The sequence below is a fragment of the Venturia canescens genome, chromosome 1 (assembly GCF_019457755.1).
Source record: "Venturia canescens isolate UGA chromosome 1, ASM1945775v1, whole genome shotgun sequence".
Lineage (NCBI taxonomy): Eukaryota > Metazoa > Arthropoda > Insecta > Hymenoptera > Ichneumonidae > Venturia > Venturia canescens.
The window spans coordinates 6,024,956-6,048,369 of record NC_057421.1 but is presented as its reverse complement, the minus strand read 5'-3'; the positions used below and the strand labels follow the sequence as shown (position 1 = coordinate 6,048,369).

At 37.4% G+C, this 23,414-nt stretch overlaps 3 protein-coding genes across 6 annotated transcripts; 2 read left to right on the top strand and 1 right to left on the bottom strand.

Annotated features, from left to right (window-relative positions):
- Positions 1–268: 268 nt before the first annotated feature.
- Positions 269–4,550, top strand: LOC122413735 (vacuolar protein sorting-associated protein 37A-like). The gene is made up of 5 exons (XM_043424294.1): positions 269–463; positions 831–1,020; positions 1,654–1,768; positions 1,992–2,516; positions 2,765–4,550. Exons 1-5 carry the CDS (start codon positions 375–377, stop codon positions 3,109–3,111), a joined length of 1,266 nt encoding a protein of 421 aa, XP_043280229.1. The 5' UTR covers positions 269–374; the 3' UTR covers positions 3,112–4,550.
- A 48-nt stretch (positions 4,551–4,598) lies between these two features.
- Positions 4,599–23,213, bottom strand: Plod (procollagen lysyl hydroxylase). 4 transcript variants are annotated; one of them, XM_043424172.1, is made up of 10 exons: positions 22,797–23,213; positions 22,335–22,655; positions 14,369–14,597; positions 13,909–14,249; positions 13,377–13,830; positions 12,914–13,141; positions 6,511–6,832; positions 6,188–6,292; positions 5,931–6,077; positions 4,599–5,429 (listed from the first exon to the last, which is right to left on the bottom strand). In XM_043424172.1, exons 2-10 carry the CDS (start codon positions 22,567–22,569, stop codon positions 5,145–5,147), a joined length of 2,346 nt encoding a protein of 781 aa, XP_043280107.1. In that variant the 5' UTR covers positions 22,570–22,655; positions 22,797–23,213; the 3' UTR covers positions 4,599–5,144. The 4 variants fall into 4 exon arrangements, with proteins under 4 accessions (XP_043280107.1, XP_043280114.1, XP_043280121.1 ...); XM_043424179.1 differs by having other exon boundaries at positions 22,928–23,213; XM_043424186.1 differs by having other exon boundaries at positions 23,016–23,123.
- LOC122413787 (immunoglobulin domain-containing protein oig-4-like) lies at positions 7,432–11,851 on the top strand. Its single transcript, XM_043424386.1, has 6 exons — positions 7,432–7,606; positions 7,815–8,014; positions 8,430–8,579; positions 10,760–10,942; positions 11,244–11,393; positions 11,550–11,851. Exons 2-6 carry the CDS (start codon positions 7,820–7,822, stop codon positions 11,706–11,708), a joined length of 837 nt encoding a protein of 278 aa, XP_043280321.1. The 5' UTR covers positions 7,432–7,606; positions 7,815–7,819; the 3' UTR covers positions 11,709–11,851.
- Positions 23,214–23,414: the final 201 nt, after the last annotated feature.

Below are 23,414 nucleotides of genomic sequence, written 5' to 3'. Positions count from 1 at the left end.
ACACTCAAGAAGCGTTGCTCTAAGCCATGAAGTAAGCAACGTTCAATTTCCTTTTTTACTTTCAACCAACTGACGTCATTTATATTTTGTTATACCAAACATTGATAGTATAAAAAAATCAAATTTCAATTTATTCATTCCTAATGATAAATTTCTCATAATGATCACCATATTTATAGTTATGCGAGTTATGATCGATCAAGATTTTTGAATAAATCATCTATCATCATCTCGATGAATCATGAGTCGTCGGTCAATGGTGAAGTTGGCCAAAGAAACGCAAAGCAGTGTGAAACAGCTGGTCCGCTGAATGGTTGCTTTGACAGGCCCATTGACGGATAAGCGAATGATTTATTCAAAATTAAGGCATTTAAATGATATCACGAATATTCCGTGGAGAAACTGAAAATGTCGCGGCAAAGAGAAAGCGTCAGATTGACACATTAAAAATTTTCAACGACAAGTAAGTCACTCATTTTAGCTATATCTGAGTCCAATAGTCCGGAGTTAACCTCGCTAATTAGTTCCACAGAACGTAACGTTACTAAGTATTTTTTTTATTCCGCCTCGAGCCTCGATCGGCTTTGCGTTGGAAAGGGACTATTTTCACGTGATTTTATTTCATCTTGATCAGCTGTTTATTTATGTATGAAGTACTTTATTACATATTCTACTCGTACTTGAATATTTTCTCAAAATCTATTTTATTCGAATGAAGTAATTGATTATTTTTACAAACCACGAACCATGCAATAACGATAATTTGAACTCTCCGGGAATTCTTTTTTCTCTGTAAATAACTTTATCATTTTTTCGTTTTTTTTTAACAGTGTATCAGAGTTGAGAGAAGATGTGGAATATCAGGTTCAGTTTGATGCAGCGTCCAGGCGTATGGCTATTACAGTCGAATTATCGCCCGAATTTCCATGGGAAAAGCCTGTACTCAGAGTTTCACCACCGATAACGCATCCTTGGTGCAATGAGCACAGTGAGATAACAAGTGCACCAGGTCTCCTGAATGTAAGAAAATTCTCAATGGGAAACAACACAAGCCATCAAACTCTAATCTTACCCAAACATTTTCCTACTGTACTCATCGCTTTCCCTACTAAACTTTTATTTTGACTAATCATTTTTCTTATTCTGAAGAAACCAATTGGAACCGATTCAGACCATTTCATGGATTCGTAACACGTTTTTTTGACAATCAGTTCGATAAGTAAATAAATGTGTACGTAACTTGATGTTACTATATGAAATTCAATTAGCTGTACACTTGATTGTGCTGAGTCATCGTTCAATCATCCCTGAGATTCTACATTCATCATATACAGTCACATCCAAAACAAGTGTGACTGGTTTTTTGTCTTTGATGGTTTCCAAAACTTGACTCGGCAGCTATTTTTATGTCAAAATACTGTTTTTCTTGAATTTTTCAAAATTTATCAAATTTTGAATTCAGCGAGTTTCAGAAGCAGTCAGCAAAGGTGATTTCAATCTATTCATTTTTCACCACACTGTACATGTATACTTTGTTGTATCTGCTGCAGTTGGATGGCTTTTTCTACGATGTATATGCATTAAATCCCTCTTATATTCTGTCCAAGCCAGAAAAATGCCTTTTTCTTTTACTAAAAACAGTATTTTTATCAGTTCACAGTACACAGTGATCTTGGACGAGTAGTGCAGGCAATAATAAGGGAATTCAGTAAGAATCCACCGCAATTACAGGAAGATGTAGCTTCAGCGTCCGTAGTCACTCACAGAGGTAACGCATATCTTTAAATACATTTTGATTAATTTTCAACGTTGTATGATGTTATCAGGAATGGTATAGTTGAAGTGACAAGAAAATTTTTTAACTGTTCAACATTTTTTTATTCATCGTGAGAACTACGAACATTGAGGAATAAAAATCAGTTTGATGCTTACATTCTCACAGTTCATATTTCCGAATCGATTCAAGCATAATTAATTTCTTTGTGTCGTAGATTTGCAAGAAAGAGCCTCGCCGTCATACGGTCTTCAACGTTATCTCGAGTTGCCGTCCACCTCATACAATTCATATTACAACTCGCAGTATCCCCAATTTTCATCTCCGAATACAAACGCTTCCGCTTACGATTATAATTATACGAATTCGATCGTTACCGATGGTCAAGCAGCTCAGGGATACAACTCTGGCTCACATCACTCTACTTACGTCACTAACTGTAGTAGCAATTCGCTTCACAACGCGAGTACCGCACAATACTCGTCGGACCGTCACGCAACGTCTTATATGAATTCGCAATATGTTAACAACGCGAATTACGTACAATCAATGCACGGTCAGACTCAAAGGAAAACACCACAGAGTCTCGTGTTTCCAGAACTTAATAACCTCTCCAACGAGGAATTGAGAAAACTCGGAGAAGACGAAGACTCCATGATCAATTTTTTGGAACAACACACTCAGCTCAAGGACTTTAATGCCTCGGTTGATGAACATATCGATGCTGTCGAAAAAATTGCCAGTAAGAAATTTTACTGTGTTTTATATTTTCGAGAACCCCGCCACGTGGGAAGTTGACAAAAGAAATTTGTGGTGAAACTGTATAAAATCAATGTTATACAAAATTTGTTATGAAAGAGTCTCTCTCAAATCAAAGTCACGAAAAGCACTAAATAATCCGGAAAATAAATTCAATTGATTTGCGAAATCACGTATTATGTTAAATGAATTTTTCTAGCGTTCGTTTTACTCATGCAGTAATTTTTGCAGGTGAAAATCTTTCAAAAGAGACGGATCTGAAGGACTTACAAGCGGAAGTAGCAGAAAAAATTGAAACAGTTACAGTACTGAAAGCTCGGTACGATAACCTAATACAGCACTACAATAAACTTTCCGTGGTATTTACACCCGATCACATAAAGGAGTGTTTGAAGCAAGCTGCCGACGAAAGCCACGAGGAAAGTGAGAAAATAGCCCAAGATTTTTTAAACCGCAAAATCGACGTTGAACGTTTTCTCAGTACGTATATAGAGTGTCGAAAGCTCGGTCAGGCAAGACGTACGAAGGAAGAAAAGTTGGCTCATCAACTGAACGAGTTGAAACGAGCTGGCTATTGAGGGAGTTCAATTCTATATACACTTTTTAACTATCAAAACGAAGAAAAAAAAGAAACAAAAAATGCCGAATCAACTGTACATAATTTTTAGTTAAATTAAATAATGATCGTGCGTCGTTTCATGCTGACACTTTGTTGTTTAATGAGCGTAAGAAAAACAAATCCGAATAACGTGCTGCTCGGGTCAACGGAGACTTATCGAATCCCTTTCCCATGTGCGATTTTCGTTTCAATCTTATCGTCGCATAATATTTATTACTTAAATGGAAACACATTTCAAATTAATTTGATAAAATCATGATTGTTCGCTGAAATTATTATCCCTGAAATCTCCGCATAGACACGATCGATTTCTGTACATTCCAATTGAAAAAACAGCAAACGCATGGACTTAAAAACTTCCATGAGCGTTAAAAGTTTTCAATAATATATACATACACATGCTCACATACATTGAATTATTGTGCCTGTGAAAATCGTCGTGTTCAACGTGTAAACATGCATACAACATACTTTAAGTGAGTTTTCGCGTTTTCAACGTCTTCATTAGTATGATCGTAGTTGCAACTTTCTAACGTCTCGACCTTCGCGATATTAATTTTAAAAATCAATTAAATATCGTGACTATCAAATTAATTAAAAAAAAAAAAGAAAAAAAACATTTCTTACCGTACTATGCGTACGACCCGAAACGTTGTTGTACGAAGTGTCGATGCTGTTATTGCGCTGTGAAAATTACCGCGTTGTTCGTCCGAATTAGCTACTTTTTTACCATGTACATAAAATATTCAGGGGATTATTATCGAAATTCGTTTTTCGACGTGTTGGAAAGATTCATCGATATAGTTACTTAGAGCGTTGTGAGATTGTCCCGTGAATGTTCCTAATACTGTAAAGAAAAAAACGAAACCATACGATATAATATATTTGAAAAAAAAAAAAAGAAAATTACATTCATCTACACTATTAATTGACGATGCATTTTCAATTTGATCATTCAACCGACGTAATGAGCTACCTTGTAGCAAAAAAAAATGGCGTTTTACTTATATTGTTCACTGAACCCTTTGGCGATTCAAGGACATACTCGCTAACGATCATGTGCAAAAAAATTTCAGAAAAAATATTTTTTAAACTCATTATTTGCACATGCCTATCGTTTTAATCGATTGTCAATTGATTCTGGTTTGCCCCGATATGTTTGCTTCGAATTGGTGACTATGGTAGAAATTTCTGTGAAATTTCTAACTTTAGAAATACATCACAGTAATAAATTACGCGATCGTATGATAAGTCGACGAAACGTTTGCTGAAGAAACTTGTGAAAAGACTTTATTATCTGTCGGTTGATGTTGAATCAGTGTTTACGCTTCAATTGTATGATAATTGTTCTTTTTTAACAAATATATATATGTATATATATGATATTTGTATGAAAAACGATTCTCGTTTGAATTTCTTGGAAACGTCAATGAAAAAAAGAACACATATTCACAAGTCATTTTATATTTAAATCGGTTTTGAGTATTTACAATAATTCGACTTGTCTATTCGTTAAAATTAAATATAATCTGGTAGAAATATGCACCTTCTTGAAATACGGATTTGAGATATAAAAAATATTTTTAGTACTACATATATTATTTTTGAAAACAGATGATTGGTCTGTTTAATTGAACACTTTAGAGATACGTTTTCATGATTTTTTTGAGGGCTTTTTTTGGCAGTCTTCAACGTATTTCATCCATCTATTATTGTAACGAGGGTAACGAAATTAAGGTAGTTCTGGTATAACAGGATCATTCGGTAAAATGATGCTTGTAACAAATTTTACATGGAATATTTAAAGTTTTTCAGCGAGTGTTCGAATCTCGCCGGCTTGCAAACACGTTTGAAATTTCATTTCGTTAAAAAAAGTACATCTGCTTTAGAACTACCTTAAATATAAACATTCAGTGCTTGGTCTTCGTGAGGAATCTCTTTTTTCTTGTCGTGCAACAAGTTATTCGACGGATATTCTTGTCGCTTCTCTATCTACGGATCTATGAAGGAAATCATGATGTATCTTGTGCCTTTTTTTACCGGAAGCCCCTCGTGATAATGAGTCAATCTTCCAGGATGCATCAACATCCAGCCAGGTTTCGTGTCGGTCACCGAACAATTGTAACGTATGAAACGACAACCTCCACCTTCGTAATCTTTTCCAACTTGGTTCAAGGCTAGGTTGATCGTGTAGGTCGATGCATCGTGATGAGGTCTTAGCGACGGTTGCTCATCAGGCTTGTAGCGAACGACGAAATTCAGAAGGGAGTGCGGTGGCTGTTCAACAGAAAATGTTCACATTACAACATATTTTTAGGCGATAAGAGATTTGCTAGGTTTTATCCACAAATTTTGGAGACAACAGTTGAAAAACTGTTTTTTCTCATGAATTTTACCGAAAATTAATTCAATCTCGTCAAAATATTTTCATTGATGTTCGGTCAACCATCCGAAAGTGTGACTTTTATCAATTTTCCGAGACCAAGTTGACTAAATCCTTGTAATTTTTAGAAAACTTCGTCGTTAGTTGTAGTAATTTGTAAAAATATTTTGAAGTCATTGTGCGAAGTCAAAATTTTCGATCTTCGTTAATAAGGAAAAAGGTAAAACTGTAAAATTTTCAATTTCCAATATCTCGAGTTACGAAATGCCTAATCCTTTTCAAACACGATATTGCATAACAGTGTTCTGAATAATTTTTTCAGAATTGAAAAAGAATCTACAGAAAAACGCTTCGACGAGTCCTCTACTCCAACTATCTTCTTTCAAAATTCTTACGTCGTGAAGGTATCCGGTGAAGACGAGTTCCTGGAGCGGCCGGACATAATCTCTGAGAAAACGAAGCCAATGAGGCTCGAACGAAACTTGTTTCATGTGAATGTCACGAGTGGGCACATTTTCGTAACCACCCTCGATTCTTGGATCCTGTAAACAGAAATTTTGGTTTTTCAGTTAGAAGGAAGCACGAAATACGAGCCAATTCATTATTTAAATAAACATAAATTAATTATTAACAAGATAAACACAAAACTTACGTTATTCGATCCGTCAGACCATTTACCATACGATTCGACGAGTGAGATGAGATCTTTGGTGAATCTTTCAGTGGTTACTGGGAACCAGTATACATCCGGGCAAGGCTGATAACAAAGTAATTAAACAGTTATTGAAATAACAATATTCACGTTACAATATACTTTCTTCCTGGTAAATTCTGAATATTTATAACGAAAATAAAATGGCTACTTTTCAGGTTAAAAAAAGTGTAGATCAACCTAAATATTTAATCAAATCGATCAAAACTTTTTGTTTGGGTTGAGGACATGAGACTAATTTTGGAGTAAAGATTGTTCTTTACCTGCATCGGTTTATAACCATCTTCAAAAATGGCGCTATAATTATCATGAATATAGCGCTCTTCCCAGTCGTATTTGTTGTTAAAAATCTCGTACATTTCAGGATTCGTTAATTGAGTATTGAAATTATCGTAGTTTACGAGATGTCCGAAATCCAATCGATTACTGACGAACATGAAAACGTCGTGTTTCCGATTCGACTGGGCGAATGCCATGTCGAAGTCCAAATCACCATCAGAATAGGAAGGTTTTGTAGAGGGATTCTTCAAGATCGTTGCGTTGACCAAGTAACAATGGGTGAGGTAAGGTACGTTCCACAATCCTCTGAAATCAGAAAATAACATTGAATTAGATTTCTCTTATATCAAGAATGAACATTCGACAAGAAAAATTTCAAGGCTCAAGAAAATTTCAACGCTCGCAGTGAACCTGCTTAATTTCATAAACGAACGTTCCTGTCACTGTTAGTAAATAATTCAAGAAAATTCTCAATTAATTACTAGAAAATGAAAAGTTTATTAAAAAAATAAAAACCCTCGACGAAATTTGATTTTTCTACATTTTCGTAGAAACAATTTTTCATCTACGAAAGTTGAACAATTCCATGCGAACAGTAAACTCAACGAGGAGCTTTCCACACGTGAAATTCCTCGCAATAATAGCGATGGAACGAACAAATTATTTTTGTCTCGTGATAATTTAGCAGCCTCGCAAAGATGTTGATCGTGGCGAAGAAATGATTTAATTTATTGAACGAGTCAAAGTTGTTTTACGAAGATTATGAGTGTTTGGCAAGTAGCTCGTAAGCCGGCTGTGATTCGTCGATGAGCATGGTGGCAATGGGTTATGCATAATTATCCAATTGAGATTCATAACTCTGGGCTACACTATAGAGACTGCGTTTTCATCGACGCTTTGGCCATTCATATGTTTTAGGCTTGTACCAACAGGCAGTTGGTTTTACACACAAAGCTCAGTTTATCTCTCTCTGTCTCTCTTCCTCTCGCTCCAACGACGTACTTTGTTTCTCTCGTTTTATTGTAACAGTGAACGCGAGTGTTTCAAATCGGCTACTTATCTCAGCCATTATATAAAACGGTCAGTGAATATATCCTAATAATTTTGCATATCCCATTGCTATGAATATCGAGATGTAAATTGAGAATGTGCACGTTGAAAAATCATCGCGAGTATTGGCTCAGATTGGAGCAACGTGGGAGCAAAAATGACGCGTTTTTCTCGCCAATTTCAATCGAGTGCTCAAAAATTAATGAAACTTTAACGAGTTTTCTCTTCTCAAAAACAGAGCAAATGAAGAGACGCTGGCTTTTCTACTTGTTTCTTGTGTTGGCGATTTTCTGCCTGAGCACGGATGGCGCAAAAGCCGGTGGCATCGGACGCTCCAGAGTTCACGGTGGAAGGGGCAGACTGGCGGCTGCATCACCCGTACAAATTTTGATACCAAATCGTAATCCAGCAAGTGCTATTTATTATGGACACAAAGACGTAAGTTTCAGCAATGGAAAAATCGAGTTTGTCCAATCGAAGGGAGGATACTTGGGACTCGAATTTTCGATGCTTTCCCAGAAGTTCAACGATTGATTAATGCTTTTTTCTGTTCATTGGTCGACGAGCCTGAAAAAATCAATAAACTTTTATTTTTATGACTTTTCTTCTATTTTGGGTAGAAAATCAGATAAAAAATTAATCTGGAGTTTGGTAGAAATGAGCGTGAATAAAATTTATTTTTTTTTCTTAAAGCTTTCCGGACAAAATGATCCATGGAAAATTTACTCGGTCACAAAATCTATGAAAAATTCTTTGAAATAATTTTTCAGGATTCCCGTTCGCTAACCTTCATTTTTAGTGTAAAAAGCAGAATATTGAAATGCATGAAATACATCAAGTGAGCCAATTTCAGGGGGCCAGAATCGTGAAAGCATCGCATTTCGAGTTGGATTACATGCTTGGAAGAAAAATCACTTTTTTCTGCATGGCAAGGGGATATCCGAGACCAGAAATCACGTGGTTCAAGGACGGGATTGAGCTCTATTACCACAAATTTTTCCAGGTGCAAATTTTCAGTAGTTTTTGGAGTTTTCCAACCATCGACATCCCAGTGGGGACAAAAATTCTGGCGAAATTTCGAACACCATCGAATGTGCATTTCAAGTGGTTTTTTTCGACCAGGTACACGAATGGCCGATTGGAAACGATACGATTAAATCAAAAATGGAAATCGATCCGACCACGCAAAAGGACGCGGGATACTACGAGTGTCAGGCGGACAATCAATACGCTGTCGATCGTCGAGGTTTCCGAACAGATTACGTTATGCTAGCTTACTAATCAAAGACTCGTTTGTAACCGTAAAAATATTTAGTGCCGTATTCGTTTAGTAATTGGAAAAAGCAACTTTTGTGGAATTTTATACACGTCGATGTTCCACTTTTTTCCATTATTCTTAATTAATATTAAAGTTTTACTCATGAAATTGCATGTTCCCAGCGATCCCCAAGGTCCCAAAATAACACTGTAAGCTATTCAAAATTAGACACAATTTGGATTAGTTTTATCTCAAAAAGAATTGTAAAAACAAAAATTAATTCCCTCCTAATTTCAAAAAATGTCCCTAACAACGAAATCCCCATATTTTTATCGCCAAGACCCTTGGCTTATTTTTATTATTCAGAACTGTTTGGTAGTATAACGACAGAATTATAGACAATCGATTAACCATGTAAAAATGAACGAAAAAAATCTGTGCGAGGCAATTTTTCATGAAAGTAAACACTCTGATGAGAAGGTGACGAAGAAATCAAGAAAATTCATTTTCCAGGATGCAAAGATTTCGAAAAATCTCAATAGTCATGAACAGTAACGAATGATCACGAGTTCCTGTTTTGATACTTGGCTCTATCCTTCTCAACTGAATTGACAAACTTGAAAATCTCCTGAGGATTCTCCTGCGTAAAAAAACGACGACAGTCAGCCAAATGTTGTAACTTGAAAAGGAAAATCCTGCTAATTCTCAAATTTGGCGCAATGCTCAAACCTATTTTTTAACTTTTTTTTTACCAACAAATATTTTAGTACGACGTACGTGTATTTTGGGAATGACGAACGAGCAATTTTCAGTTGAGGCATTGTCGTTATGCGCAGGCAGGAGGGTGATTGAAAAAAGTGCTCATTCGTATATTCCACTTGGTAGCTCTGTACGTTTCATATGTAACTACGCAAATAAAAGCTTGCAGTTCCCCCAGCTCCGTTTTATTACCTGATAATTAGAATAAAGGAGGGTGATATGCCCAGCGTATTCAGCGGGACAGCTCTTGTCGTATTCAGAACAAGATGATCTGACAAGTTCTCAATCGTATGAAAAAAGCATTGACTATTTTTACTAAAGCAATTAATAACGCTTGTGAAATATTCTCGGTTATCGAGGATCACGAAATATTGAAATTTCATCGAAAAGTTTTTTTCCGGTCAACGTTTAATGTTTCCTCCAAATTTGCATACTTTTCTCCTCACATTTGACACCAATAACCGAATAATTATTTGGCCAAAAAGGTCTCTCAGTCAGCAATTATTGCTCAATAACTCGATTCCTTGAAACGACATTTTCCACACAATTGGAATTCTGTCATTCGAAAGGACTCTTTGGAACACGATTTTTGAACGTGATCCGAGGAGTTTCCAGAAAAATGGTTTTCCAACGTGAGAATTTGGTGTTGGAACGATGTATTTTCACAGAGACATTCCAATTCACAAACTTTTAGCCTCGTGCATTTCGGAGGATTGGCACGAAAAATGTTGGCCACGTGGTGCATCGTCGAATGGACAATTCAGCAGGATCTTTGTGCGATATATGATTGTTATTATATGGGTCTGAGTGCTCTGATGGTATCAGCTATAAGTCTGTAATAGATAGGAGAGGACACTAGGGGAGTAATGAGTAGAATGCCTGTCAGTTACATTGGCTCTCCGTGTCATCATCGAGTGCTGTCTGGTCGTAGTGAGTGCACGTTCCGAACTTATTACTCTGGTTTTTTGCTACCTCGTTGTGATCGTTTTAATGACGTCGAAATTAGAGAAAATCTTTCGCTTCATTGCTCTATTCCATTGTCCAAAATTTCGTAACGTTCCCATGTTTCTGCTTCGAGCCTGAAAAAATTCTAAAAAACAGCTTTACAAATGTTTCTTATAGAATAAGGTCGCTGTGGTTTACTATTAGAATAAACGTTTTTTCAGAGCAATATGCCTCGACTAGTGAGCGTCGCAATTGTTCTCGCAATATTGCTTATCAGCTCTCAAGAAATTTTGGGCAGGCGAGGCAGAGCTCGGGGCAGGAGCAGATCTCGTACTCAAATTGGTCTACCGATCACAGGAAAATACAGAGATCCCGAAAGTGATCAGTACTACAACAATAATAATGTGAGTTTTTATTGAAACATTTTTTTTCGTAGTTGAAAGCATTTTTAAACTCATTTCTCAATTGATTCGAGCACCAAGTATTTTGGTATTGCGTTTTGTTTACAATTTTTGTTTATTTGACGAGACAGCGGGTTGAAAAATTCATTCGAGTTCTAACTTAAGCTCAAACAATGAGTGACTAAATTGATTTTCGAAAAAACCCCAAAAAACAATCGAGAAAAAGCATCAGTTTCGTGATAACCCCGGAGCTCGAAGCTTCGAGTGCTTTTCTAGATTAATTTATCTGACATTTTCTCTACAGGGGGCCAAAATTCTGTTAGCATCACATTTTGATTTGGAATACGTGCTGGGACATAAGATAGCTTTTCTCTGCGTTGCCCGGGGGAATCCAAGGCCACACATAACGTGGTTCAAAGATGGCAACGAGATTTACACGCATCTTTATTTACACGTACGTGAATATTCGATTTTTGTATCAATTTTTCTAATTAAATTTTTTTTCTAAATTTTTGATTATTTGAACGTTTTTTTTTTCTCCACTTGCACTCCTAATTTGGAGCATTTTTGCTACGTGTACCTTCTGCACTGATGCTCACTCAATTCATAGGTACACGAGTGGCAAGTGGGTCCTGACAAGGTGAAATCGAAATTGGAAATTGATCCGGCCACCCAAATGGATGCAGGAGTTTACGAATGCACAGCTGACAACATGTACAGCATCGATCGCCGTTCGTTCAAAACAGATTTCTCCATTGCCTTCGACTAATCTCGTTTACCGATCAAATTTCATAGTACGTTCTTTTGGCTCAATACGAAATACAAAAAGAAACTTTCGCTCTTCCCAATTCCGTCGCGATTTTATAGATTTAAATGTAATATTTTGTATTAAACGATTTTTAGACTGTGCAATATCGCCACTTTGAAATTTGAGATTCACTATAGCGGCTGAAAAAAACTCCTGATTCAACGTCAATCCAAACAATAATTGTCTATCCTACTTAGATTTTAAAATGGCGAAGCTAAAGTTCGTATCGAAGACACGAAACGTCTTGGATTAACGTCGAAATGAAATTACGAGTGCAAATTTCAATATGAAATGCTGATTCAGCGATCACAAGTTCTTCATAATATACTGATGATTGGGGACCGATCACACACGCTTATCAGATGACAATTTTGAGAATGAGTTTGGCGAATGTATTTAGGTATTTTGAAAATTTTAACAAAACTATCTGAAAAACTACGATTTTTTCATTGGTTTTTGTCGGAAAATTTTCTAGCACATTTAAAAAAGAAATTTTAGAGCTGATGAGAATACAAAAGTGCAAAGCAGTCTTTAGAATTTTTTCCATTACTATTTTCATTACATTCGACGAAACTTTTTTTCTCGATTGTTTGTAAAAGGATTATTTATCTAAAAATATGATTAATCACTTTTTGATTTTTAGCGTATTGCAGAAATTGCATTTTTTATAGATTTTTTTGGATCGTGCTAAGTACTCATTTGTTTGGGGATTTATTACCGCACGAATGTTTGTGTCATTCATTCCCAAGTGTATGGGAGCTCATTATTATTTTATTGAAATATCCAATCTAAAAAATCGATGAAAAATATTTGTTGCTGAAGTCTTAAATGATTTTGAGCGAATATAAATCGCCGATTGAGTTCCATTCAATTCAATTCGTGTGTGAAATCAAATCAAAATTGCATTAAAAAGAAACTTTTGATATATGAAAATTTAAACGATGCCATAAAAATATTCGTACGAAGATTCGAAACAAAAAAATACTATTCATCGATGCTATCGACATTCTGAATACTATAAAACTGTAAAAATCTTGGCAACGAAGCTTTCCGACGAAAATCTTCGATCGTGACTTTAAAAAACTATTCGTCAGAGTGAAAAGCCCTCTTCCTGTTATTAAAATTGGCATATTCCACTAATGAATTTGATGCGAAACTTGACTTACCGTCTTTTATTTTCGACAATTTCCATGTAGTCGAAACCACGTGCATAATAACCATTGTCAGCAATCGCAGTCCAAAAATTACTCCAAGTGCTACCAGATCGAACGAGCATGGGCCCGACGATGCTGCGCTGTTGTTCCACGAGAAGCTTCAGTGTATGTTTGTTGTCTAAGTGAGACGCAGAATCAACGTGGAAAAATGCTCCACAATTTTTTAACAAGCAGTAATCCCTGAAAATCGAAGTAAAAATGACCAAAAACAGAAAAAATATTTTAACCCCAGAAATCTTGATGAAAAAAATAATTCAATCGACATTCGAGTGTTTTTTCTTTGTCCAAGATCTTCATTATGACTTTGCTAATGAAACGAATGAAATTTGAGTAAAATAAAAAGCACAATGACATTGAAGAATTCTCGATAATCTGGAGGATAAAAGTGACTTAGAAAACCATACAAAATCCTTACATGGCCAAATGTCTAGCGTGAGAATTCTGGACACTGTCACCAGGCACTATTTTCTTGACGCTGGCATACTTTTTGCCGTGTTCAGTGACGAATTTTTCAACAATTTCTTCGTGATAGGCCACATCGACGTAAGTGAAGAGATGAATTTTCGATTTAGGATAAGAGAGAAGCCTGATTTTGTCTAAAAACTCTTCCAAGAATGGAGTTGCTACGTCGACGAATATTCCCATAACAATGGTGGGCCAAGATTCGGGTTTATCTTTAGGTAGCTCGATCGTATCGTCCCAGCAGCTGAGGCATCCATCCTTTTCGGTCCATCCACGTGCCAGGTAATTGCCCAACGAATTAAGGGCTAATTTGCTCAGTCCGTTTCCATGAACGATCAATGGAGTCGTATCGTAAGCTGAATTTCGGAGGTAAGCCTGGCCGGATTTGAAATTCAGCGCGACATCCGCTGAAGAGAAAAAATTAAATTGCCGCAGGGGATAGGAAAAAAATGAAATAAAAATCAGTCGGTCGATCTCGTGCTTACCGGTCACTCCGTACAGGTTTTGAAATATTTCCGATCGATGATCCAGCTTCCAATGAAAATGTTTACGGATCATCGGATCCAAATAAAGTTTCGTGAAGAATAATTGGTCGTCGTCGTTGTCCGCGACCTCGACTCTGTGAATCAATTCGTAAAGATCCGAGGCGTACGCGATGAAACCTCCGGAATTAAGGTAAGGAGTTCCTCGGCTTACGGACGGGTACTTGTCGGCCAAAGATTTGTCGGGCCAAATGCTGGCCTCGGAGGAGAACAATATGCGAGCGTCGAAGCTCTTGAATTTTTTTATTATTTCATCCAAACTACTGAGGAATATGACATCGTATCTGAAAACAGAAAAAATATCGAGTCTCATTATAACACGAAAAAAAACGTGACTTTGAAGGCTTGGTCGAACGATTGACTGAGTCTCCAAAATTGTTAAGGGCAAAACGGTGATAAATACCCGTCCGTAAACAGCACTATCTTCTCGCGGTCGTCCTTGTAGGCACTCAATTCTTGCTTCAACAATCGTATCTTGTATCCACCACCGGTGGACAACATCGATCCTCCTTTCCATGCTTTTCCCATTCCAAGCACTTTGATGTTGTCCACGATTCCATAGACTCGCGCCGATCGTATGTAACGCTTGAATCCATCGGTCTCGTTCGAAGCAACGGTTAAGATGAGAGTATCTGCGACAAAAAAATCGACGATTAAGCGGTTGGAAAAGCGACAAACGTTTTGTTGCATTATTTGGACTTTGAGTGCCTCTCGGAATTTAGGCCTGATAAAAATAAACTGTTTTGACAAAAATCCTCGAATTTTCGTCGAGTGACCTTGTTAAAGGGAAGGCACTTGCGCCGCCAAAAAGTAGCAACGACTTTCGAGCGATATTTTCTCACTCATGCAAAATTGTTGGGTTAATAAATTTCTGGTAAAAAATTCCACGACGCTGAAGCTTGCAACGTTGGAGTTCAACGAAATTAACGAAAATAGCATTTGTAATTCACCAATTTTTTTATTTCACGAATCATTGGCGCAAATTAAAAGATTACCAATTGCACATTAAGCAGGTAACAGAATTGGGAAATTATTGCAATTGTTGGAGCGTTTTTTCAGATCATTTCGTTGGACTTTAACGTTGCAAAGCTCAGTGTCATCAAAATTTCTATCCAATAGGATTAATTAACCAATTAATTGATTCACTGCATGCGACTAGGTCGAATAATGAGCAAATATAGAAAGATCGCTGCGAAGTTTCTTGGCATTTTTGCAAAATTTTGCAAAATTGGAGTTCAACAAAATGAACGAAAAAAAAAAAATATTTGTAATTTTCCATTTTCTTCCCTCTCTAATTTGCTGCCCATTTCCATAGTTTTTCAATCTACACAAAAAACTTGTGCAGTGAAAATTTGGGGTATTGTAAATATTTTTATCCTTCATTTCGCTGGACTCCAGCAAACAAAATTTGAAATGAATCATCACTTCATCAAATTTTCGATTATTTCGCTACAATTTTTTAACACAATTATTTCGTCCCACGTTCAAGAGACACAAAGTTTACTCCAAAGAAAATACGTTTCGAACTCGCCCAACGATTCCACACAGAAAGACACAATACCATTATGTATCATTCAATATCCGGACGATTTACGTACGATTATTCGTCCGGATATGTACATTTTATACCGTTATATTAAAAGAAAGTATAAACAGAAAAAATATGGCCTCATTTTCGATAAATATCCGGACGAGTAGACAGCCTAAAAAAATTGGGAAATTCGTTTTTCTTTTGCTACGTTAAAAGTATCAAGGGATTAAAAAATTTAATTTAAAAAAAAATTGGGAAACAAGAAAAAACATTGGAAGAATGAAAAAAAAAACAGTTCCGTAATTTTTCAAGTGCCCCGTTTTGCACCGCAAATGATTTCGAGCCTCGAATTGCTCGAAACGACTTTTCATCGGTGGGAATTAATCTGCGAGGTTTGCGCACCGATGCGGAAGCATGCGTGACAGTCTGCACATTTTTCATGAGAAAGCACGATCCGCTAAACCAATAATCTCGTTAAGTGCTAAAAAAGCAGCGAGAGCAAATTTTGTGTGAAAGAAAAATGATTTATATCGGAAACAGCTCATTGAACTCGTGGGATTGTTATTAAAGTAAAGACGGTGATATCTCGCGATACATAAAATGTGCGCTGTATCGATGAGGCGTATTATAAGCCGGATGATTCAACGACGACGAGCGCACGCCGTTTCTCGAAGCAATCGCCCTGTTACACCTACCACTTCCTCTCTCGCTCGCTCTTTTCGGCTATCCATTCAAGATTTTCTATGCATCCCCGAGAGATTACAATACGCGTCGAACAGGCCTGCCAAAATGCACGTTTTCACGTACCTGCGTTGTGCGAAGAACTCCGCGAAAAACCAATTCACACCTCGGCCAATTCGATTCTGTCGATCGGTCGCTTCGATCTAAACAAAAGTTGAGTCTCACGTTCGCAGGAGAATTCGAAACGAAAAACTTGCCACGATTTTTTTCAGATTCACATGCGCTGAATATTAATCGAAAATATTCAAGGCAAAACGGAAAAAATTTTAATGACTTGAAAAAATAAAAACACTAGAGAATTGCAAGAATAAATTCCTTGAATAAAACACGAATGAAATAATCCCGGTTAGGCGGATATGTACATTTTATACCGTTATATTAAAAGTAAGTATAAACAGAAAAAATATGGCCTCATTTCCGATAAATATCCGGACGAGTAGACACAGCCTAATTTTTTATCTGAGAAACTGTGATTCGATGCGAACTCACAAACTTTTGTCACAAGCAGAGATCTCGCCAGTGTCATATTCAAAAGTCGAGTCTCCAGTGAAAATATACGACGTTTGGCTACAATTTGCGAAACAATCAACAAGCGTTCGAGGAGTCGGAGAAGGTGGATGGGTGACGGCTACGTGATTTTTGCAGCAACTATGTTTTTCGAAATTTCAAAAGACGAAACTCGCTTGAAAACAATAATTTTATTATTTCAGAAATATAATTGGTAAAGAACCAACATTTTTATACAATTTTATTATTAAAAGGACGTTTGAAGAGTTCATTTTGACTAGCGTGGTGCAGCAGCTGCCGCTGCTGTTGATGTCACGCTGTCACTTTTGTTTACAAATTTTATAGGTTATGAAGTGAGTTCACTGCCCAAAGTAGTATTGCAGTGGAGGAAAATGAAAAAATGAACGATCAAAATGTTTACCGGGATAAAAATCGTCGTTTTGTAAAAATTTACAAAAAAACGTGGCGAAGCTAACTAAGGACAGAATATGACCGAAAGGTCGAACTGACGTCACATGCGAACGTATATTGCAGCGCTGCGAAACGGTACTGATCCATTTGTCGTATAATCCGAATGATTTCTCATCAGATAGTTTTTCATATTTCAGCCGATTTTCAACGGTAAGGTTAAAAAACTAAAATACTCGTGTATTCTTGAATATCCACGAAATACAACGATCGATCTTATTTTGCGAAATCTTGGATTAACTAAAGAAAAAATTCAATAACTTTTCATGTGTGTACGATTTTCATATGTCGGAGTGACAAGTGTCGAGAAAAGTCGATATTCAATAATTAATTTGCTGCTAAAGTACACGGTAACTAGCGTCAAAATTTTGCAAATCTATCCAGTACGTATTCATTTTTCCCTACCAAAAATATCATCGCGTAATCTTAGCGAATATTCACCCGAAACTTGTCGAATAATTGAATCGTCAAAACAACTTTCTCGCTCAACTAATTTTGACGTAAATCGACAAATTTGTTGACAAAATTAGTCGATTCAACGGAACTTTTGTCGCAACAATGGAATATTTATTCCAAGTTCGCGTGTTGGAATCAGAACATTTTTTTCCCCAGTCAACAAATTTTAAAGGTTTTTTGAACGAGCAAATTTAATTTCTCCGTGAAATCAATCGGTTTCTGGAGCGCTTTAAATTCGAATTATTTCATTACTTTCGTCCCACAGCGTCATTAGACGCTTAAATTGCGTGGGTATTCACGGTTGAGTTTAACGATACGAGAAAACGATAGCGAGCCCGTCCGCGCGTAGTTCGCTCGAAGGTTATGTCATCTTGAAAAAGCAGTGCCGTGACCGGGACCGCAGCACGTTCGCTGAACGTTGCGCCGGCCCCTTCCGCGGCGGTCCGTTGTTCGTAATGACTTTACGCCACGCGGCTTTTTCGGCGGTCGGGCGAAGAAAAGTCGACAAAAAATGAGGGAACGAAGAGAGAGAAAAATGGAGGGAGAATGTTATTGAACTCACGAGTTGAAACAAAAAATGTTTTCACAGTAACACTCAACAGCTTCTTGCAGATTCGATCAAACTGTACGTTCGAGTACGCAGCAAAAATGACACGAAAAATCGTGGCGTTGCGAGACGAAAAGCGACAAGTGAGAAATAAACGTTCGTTGACTCGACGACGTTTTTTGATGCATCAAAAATTCTGGAGGAAGAAATTCAATTCGCTTGTTCAACAAAACTTTCACTGAAGCATTTTTCCGCTGTGGAGACAAGTATTTATTTGAGCTAAAAAAAAACGTGTGAATGAAGCAAAGTTTGTTGGATCACCAAATCTTTCGTCAGTGCAAAATGTCACACTTGTAACGATGAAAAAGTTTCAGAGCGTGAGAAAAATATCGACGGAAAAGAACCACCTTAAAATAGACCTGAAATATTTCTGGACTACCGAATTTGGAATTTTACGATCGAAGCGTACGAAAACTGACGTGCGGTCCATGAGGCTAAATTGTTTCGAAAATTGGGTGTTTCACAACTTTTTTTTAAATGTCACCATTTTATACTGATTTGCGCGCTATTTTTTTCACATTTACCGAACCTACAGTCGAAATTCTCAATTTTTTCAAATGAATTTTCTAAATAATAAAAATTGGATCCACACACCCCATTGTTTGGAACTGAATTAAAAAACAAAAAATTCTTCAGAATAGTCAGATATCCACGGTCATTGGTGAACGCCAATTTGGCGAGTGGGATAACGAGAAAAAATGTTAAAAAGTTGTTGAAAACTGTACTGAGTGAGAAATTTCGAATCAAATTTTTATTTTTCCCAACCAAAATGTTTAGCTCGATTCGGGCAAGAAAATATTTCTGAAGATGACAAAATAATTTGTCGATATTAAAATAACTCGTTCGGCGGATCAACAAAGCTTGAACAAAATCATTTCTGAGAAATTCCACGATTCAGTCGAATCGATTAAATCATTTCCCACCCAACATTCGGAAGATTGTCCGATCTAAAAAATTTGTCGTCCAGCAAAATGCATTCACAGTTCAACGACCAATTTTTTTTCTCAGCCTGTCAAACCTCGAAGTACCCGAAAAATAAAATTCTCACAGTCGTATTTCAAGTCGTTTCAAAATTAAATTTCAATTGTACGAAAAGAAAATTTCAATTCGATCAAAACCGGGTTGAATGCAACGACTAAAAAATTTTCAGAATTATGCTGACATAAAAGTTTGCAGGGAATTAAATTCTTCACCCAAGACAGTGAACGCTCTCATGCAATCGTACTTTGCTGCCGATAACAGCTTCGTTAGTCGTTGCGCAGTCGAACACTTAAATGTACGAAAAAAAAACTTTTTAACGAACTCTCGTGTGCTAGGAATCGTCGTCGTTATCGCTGCACGAGAGTGATTTTGGGTCCAAAAATACAGAAAAACCCCCCTGTCTGTAGCCTCAGTTTTTTTTCTTTTATTCCCTCGACAATTTCTAGCATACGTGATAAATACGACGAAAGTTATGGATGCCCGTGTAACAACCGACGCGATGCTGCCGGAAATCGAGATCTCGATTGACAGCGCAAACCAATTCGCAGAAATGACAACAATCATACTTTTTCAGGTTTAATTCAATTTGACGTTTTCTCGCGAAATGCTAAACTTTTGACAAAAATAGCGACAGGCTCTCGGTCAGGGTGTCCTGTCAACGCAGAGGTCGGGACTGCGAGAATGAACGAGTCACGAAAACAATCAACGATGATTATACACGACAGATGCACAATAATTTTTAACGGGAATAAAGAAAATTGTGGTTAACTCGACCCTTTTGCTTCGGAACGAAATAATAGTGCGAGCACATTCGAATTAAAATTTCGATTAAATCCAACGGAATTGAGTGGAATTTTCATTGAAATAAAAAAATATTTCGAATATGCGAGAGTGAAAAAATTGTGTGGTTGAGGGAAAAAAATTTCCGTTATCCAAGCACCCTTTCGATGTGTAAATTTCCCTTGCAAACGTATTTTGTTCGAATTCTCTCCCACGTGGGAAATATCACCGATTAAGCAAAACGAAAAAAAGGTAGGATATTGAATTTACGATTGATATTTATACAAAAAATGTGTATACAGAAAAAAACAAATTTTGTAGTGTTTTCAAAATAATAATGACTGAATTGAACGAAAAACAAAAACGGTCGTACGTGACATCGAATCTACATGCGTATACGTGTGGGTTGTTTACCGGCATCCCCCGTTGACGTCGTAACGTGTCCAACGAAGTACCAAAGCACGAACACACTCAAAAGTCCGAGACCCTTCATATCACAATTTGACGGTGCAAATATCTGGTTTCTTCAACACCTCGCGATACGAAGGTGAAAGAACAGTCACAGGGAAATTCAAATATAAAAAGGCACAAAGTGAGATTTTCCGTTGGATGCGAGGCCGGTTAAAAACCAAATGTTCGTCTGAACGAGATCACAAAACACTCCGCCACACTCAACGCTCACGCGATCACCCTCTCCGTAAATGTCCGCTGAGAATCTACTGCCCCGTTTAAAAACATGGGATCAGGCTCCGCTGGTCGATCTCACTTCCTAACTCGACTCTCCGCGGAGCGATTTGTTTACGTTTGTAAAACAGCTGTCCGGAGATGCCCTTCCATTGTGGGATAAGCGCACGGAAACATTTTCACGAATTGAGCAATTTCAAAGCGATTTCACATCGAAGAAAAACAAAATTGAACACGTCTCGATATTTGCACTTTTAATGTATTCGCGCAGACTTTTTGCACGAAGCGTTGTCCATCATCTGTATGAGATCATGTATCGGTCATCATGGGCAAATGGGGCTTCGCCTCCGCGCTTTGCCTTCGCGTAGCGGCGTAGCATCGAATGTTCTGCGCATGCGCATCGTTCGATACCGTCCTTTGCAATATCTTCTCAAAAGATGCATCTTACGTTTCGTATAAATCGACGTCCAATCACTTTTTTACAGCAATCTAGTTGCAATAATGTTTGGACAATGCTGAACGGACACCAGCATGATAATAACTCGTGCGGTTATTTTTACGCAATTAACAGTTCGAGAGTTCAATTTCTACATCAAAGTGACCATTTCGAGGGAGGAAGTTATATAGTCGGCGAGAAGCAGCAGAAGACTTCGATTTTTGTTCCAATTTAGACTTTCACACAAAACCGATTGAACAACGGAGCGTTCGACAGTGGATTTCATGAAATTTATATTTATTTAATCCTGGGAAAGTGCAGAATATTTGCTTCGTCAAAGGGGCGACTATTGAAATAACGCGTTTTTATAAAACACAGGAAAATTAAACCTCGAAGATGGAAAGGTCCCGTCTATAAACAAAGACTTTGGCGGAGCCACTGCGGCAAGGGAGAGGGGGTAGTGTGAACATAGAAAACGGAAGTTTGAGAAAACGGTTTTTCCAGTAAACTATCCCAGAAATATTTTTCATTTTTGCATAGTAACAATACTGCATGGATAATGCCGGAGTGAATGATCAAATGTGAATAAATTTTTTTTTTGTTTAACATGAGAGGCAGAAAATTCACAATTAGTAAGTTAAGAAACTCTTTTCTCAATTGATCAGGTAAGAATTTTTCTTCTGCTTTGCATCGAATTTTTGGTGTTTATTGAAAGACCTTTGGGTCAAACTAAATTCTAGGCACAAAAACGCACTTGATCAAACATTTTGATCTGATAAGGCGCGTTCGACTGGAAGAAAACACTTCAAAATACCGCTTCAACGGTTTTCTTCCACATTCTATTTAAAATTATTATTGATCGATCAACATTTCGAAAATAAGCTCTTGTTACAAAAAATTTCGCTCTTCAGTTGACGACAATGGAAAAAAATGTTTAAAGTCGCGTTTTTTAAGGGAAACAAACGAATAACCGGTTCGAAAATTATTCGAAAACGAAAAAGGTTAGCGGAGCCTGCGATTCTATTTCTTCAGAAATGAACTAACCGCAATTTGAACAAAATGATAAAATTTGAAAACAAAGAATCGTTTTTTCGAGTATTTGACAGAAAAAAAACCCGAAAGTAATGTTCGACATTGGAAAATCGACTATCGTACAGAGTTTAAAAAGATTTAAATACCTTGAACGGCGTGCGAAGATTCTTTTACGAATTCGAGCATCTTTGAGCTCGGACTTTTGGTTTTCTCGAGCGTAGGACTGACCGGACAGCTCTGAACATCCCCATCAACAAAAGCTCGACCTTCGTTCTGTGAGCATTCATCGACGGTCGACTTCTCGGATGAAACTCCGCAGTTTTTCGTCACCACGAGCGCGCATAGGACGAACGAGTAAGCCGAAAAGCTTTTCGGATTCATGTTCACTGTTACTTGTTATTCGCGGCGAACAAAATGCGCTGCTTCCTCGGGCGACGACCGTTGCACTGTGTTTCGCTTTTGAAAAACTGTAAAATACAAAAGTCCCATGAATCGAGTCCGGAAAATAGTTGAAAAAAATTCTGATCCAACAAAAAAAAATGTTGTTGAGCCAGAAAATTTCGTTTCTCAATTAGCTTCGTTTCAAGATGCGTCTTTAACAGTTTTACGGTTTAAATAATTGTTCGAGGATGTGTTTGAAGCGGAAAGATCGAGATCGGAGAGTGAATTTCGAACGACCACGTTCGATCGACGCGGCTAGCTCAATAAATTCCGTCGTTGCAGATCAGCGACGTCGAACCGTTAATTTTTCGGATCCGGAAGTGGAGTTTGCGTCCAGCCGCTTCTGTGTTTTTTGTTAGATGAAAAAATCGCTCTCTCTTGCTCACGGAATATGTCACGTCCCGGTTCGTTTCTCTTCGCCCGTTCGTCACGCTCGTTCGCACACGCGTCCTCACGATTTTTATCTCGCTATCGAGTGGGTATTCGGAGAGGACCTAGCGCCACCTCCCCACCCTGGAGGCACTCCACAACTGAAAATACCATTCGTTGTCGCATGCGATAATATTTGACTTTATTCAATAAACGATCACTTAATCACCACTTTTTCCCCATCGCTGTCTCTACTTGTTTGCACAGATTGGAATCAACTTCAGGTCCACGAGAAATAATTCAACTCGTTCACAAGATGAACGAAGACGCGCTCGCGAGTGTGAGGCGATCAAAAATTTGAAAAAATTCTCCATTTTCGAGCTCTCGAATGAAATTTTTGTCGAAAATAAATTGTT

Bases quoted from the DNA above. Each gene is read 5' to 3' on its own strand.
- LOC122413735 (XM_043424294.1), top strand. From the start codon at position 375: ATGATATCACGAATATTCCGTGGAGAAACTGAAAATGTCGCGGCAAAG. The intron at 464-830 runs GTAAGTCACTCA...TTTTTTTAACAG, and splicing joins TTAAAAATTTTCAACGACAA to TGTATCAGAGTTGAGAGAAG. The intron at 1,769-1,991 runs GTAACGCATATC...TTTGTGTCGTAG, and splicing joins GTCCGTAGTCACTCACAGAG to ATTTGCAAGAAAGAGCCTCG.
- LOC122413787 (XM_043424386.1), top strand. From the start codon at position 7,820: ATGAAGAGACGCTGGCTTTTCTACTTGTTTCTTGTGTTGGCGATTTTC. The intron at 8,015-8,429 runs GTAAGTTTCAGC...AGCCAATTTCAG, and splicing joins TTTATTATGGACACAAAGAC to GGGGCCAGAATCGTGAAAGC. The intron at 8,580-10,759 runs GTGCAAATTTTC...ACGTTTTTTCAG, and splicing joins ATTACCACAAATTTTTCCAG to AGCAATATGCCTCGACTAGT.
- Plod (XM_043424172.1), bottom strand. From the start codon at position 22,569: ATGAATCCGAAAAGCTTTTCGGCTTACTCGTTCGTCCTATGCGCGCTC. The intron at 14,598-22,334 runs GTATTTAAATCT...TTTTTGTCGCAG, and splicing joins ATCTTCGCACGCCGTTCAAG to ATACTCTCATCTTAACCGTT. The intron at 14,250-14,368 runs GTATTTATCACC...TTCTGTTTTCAG, and splicing joins ATAGTGCTGTTTACGGACGG to ATACGATGTCATATTCCTCA.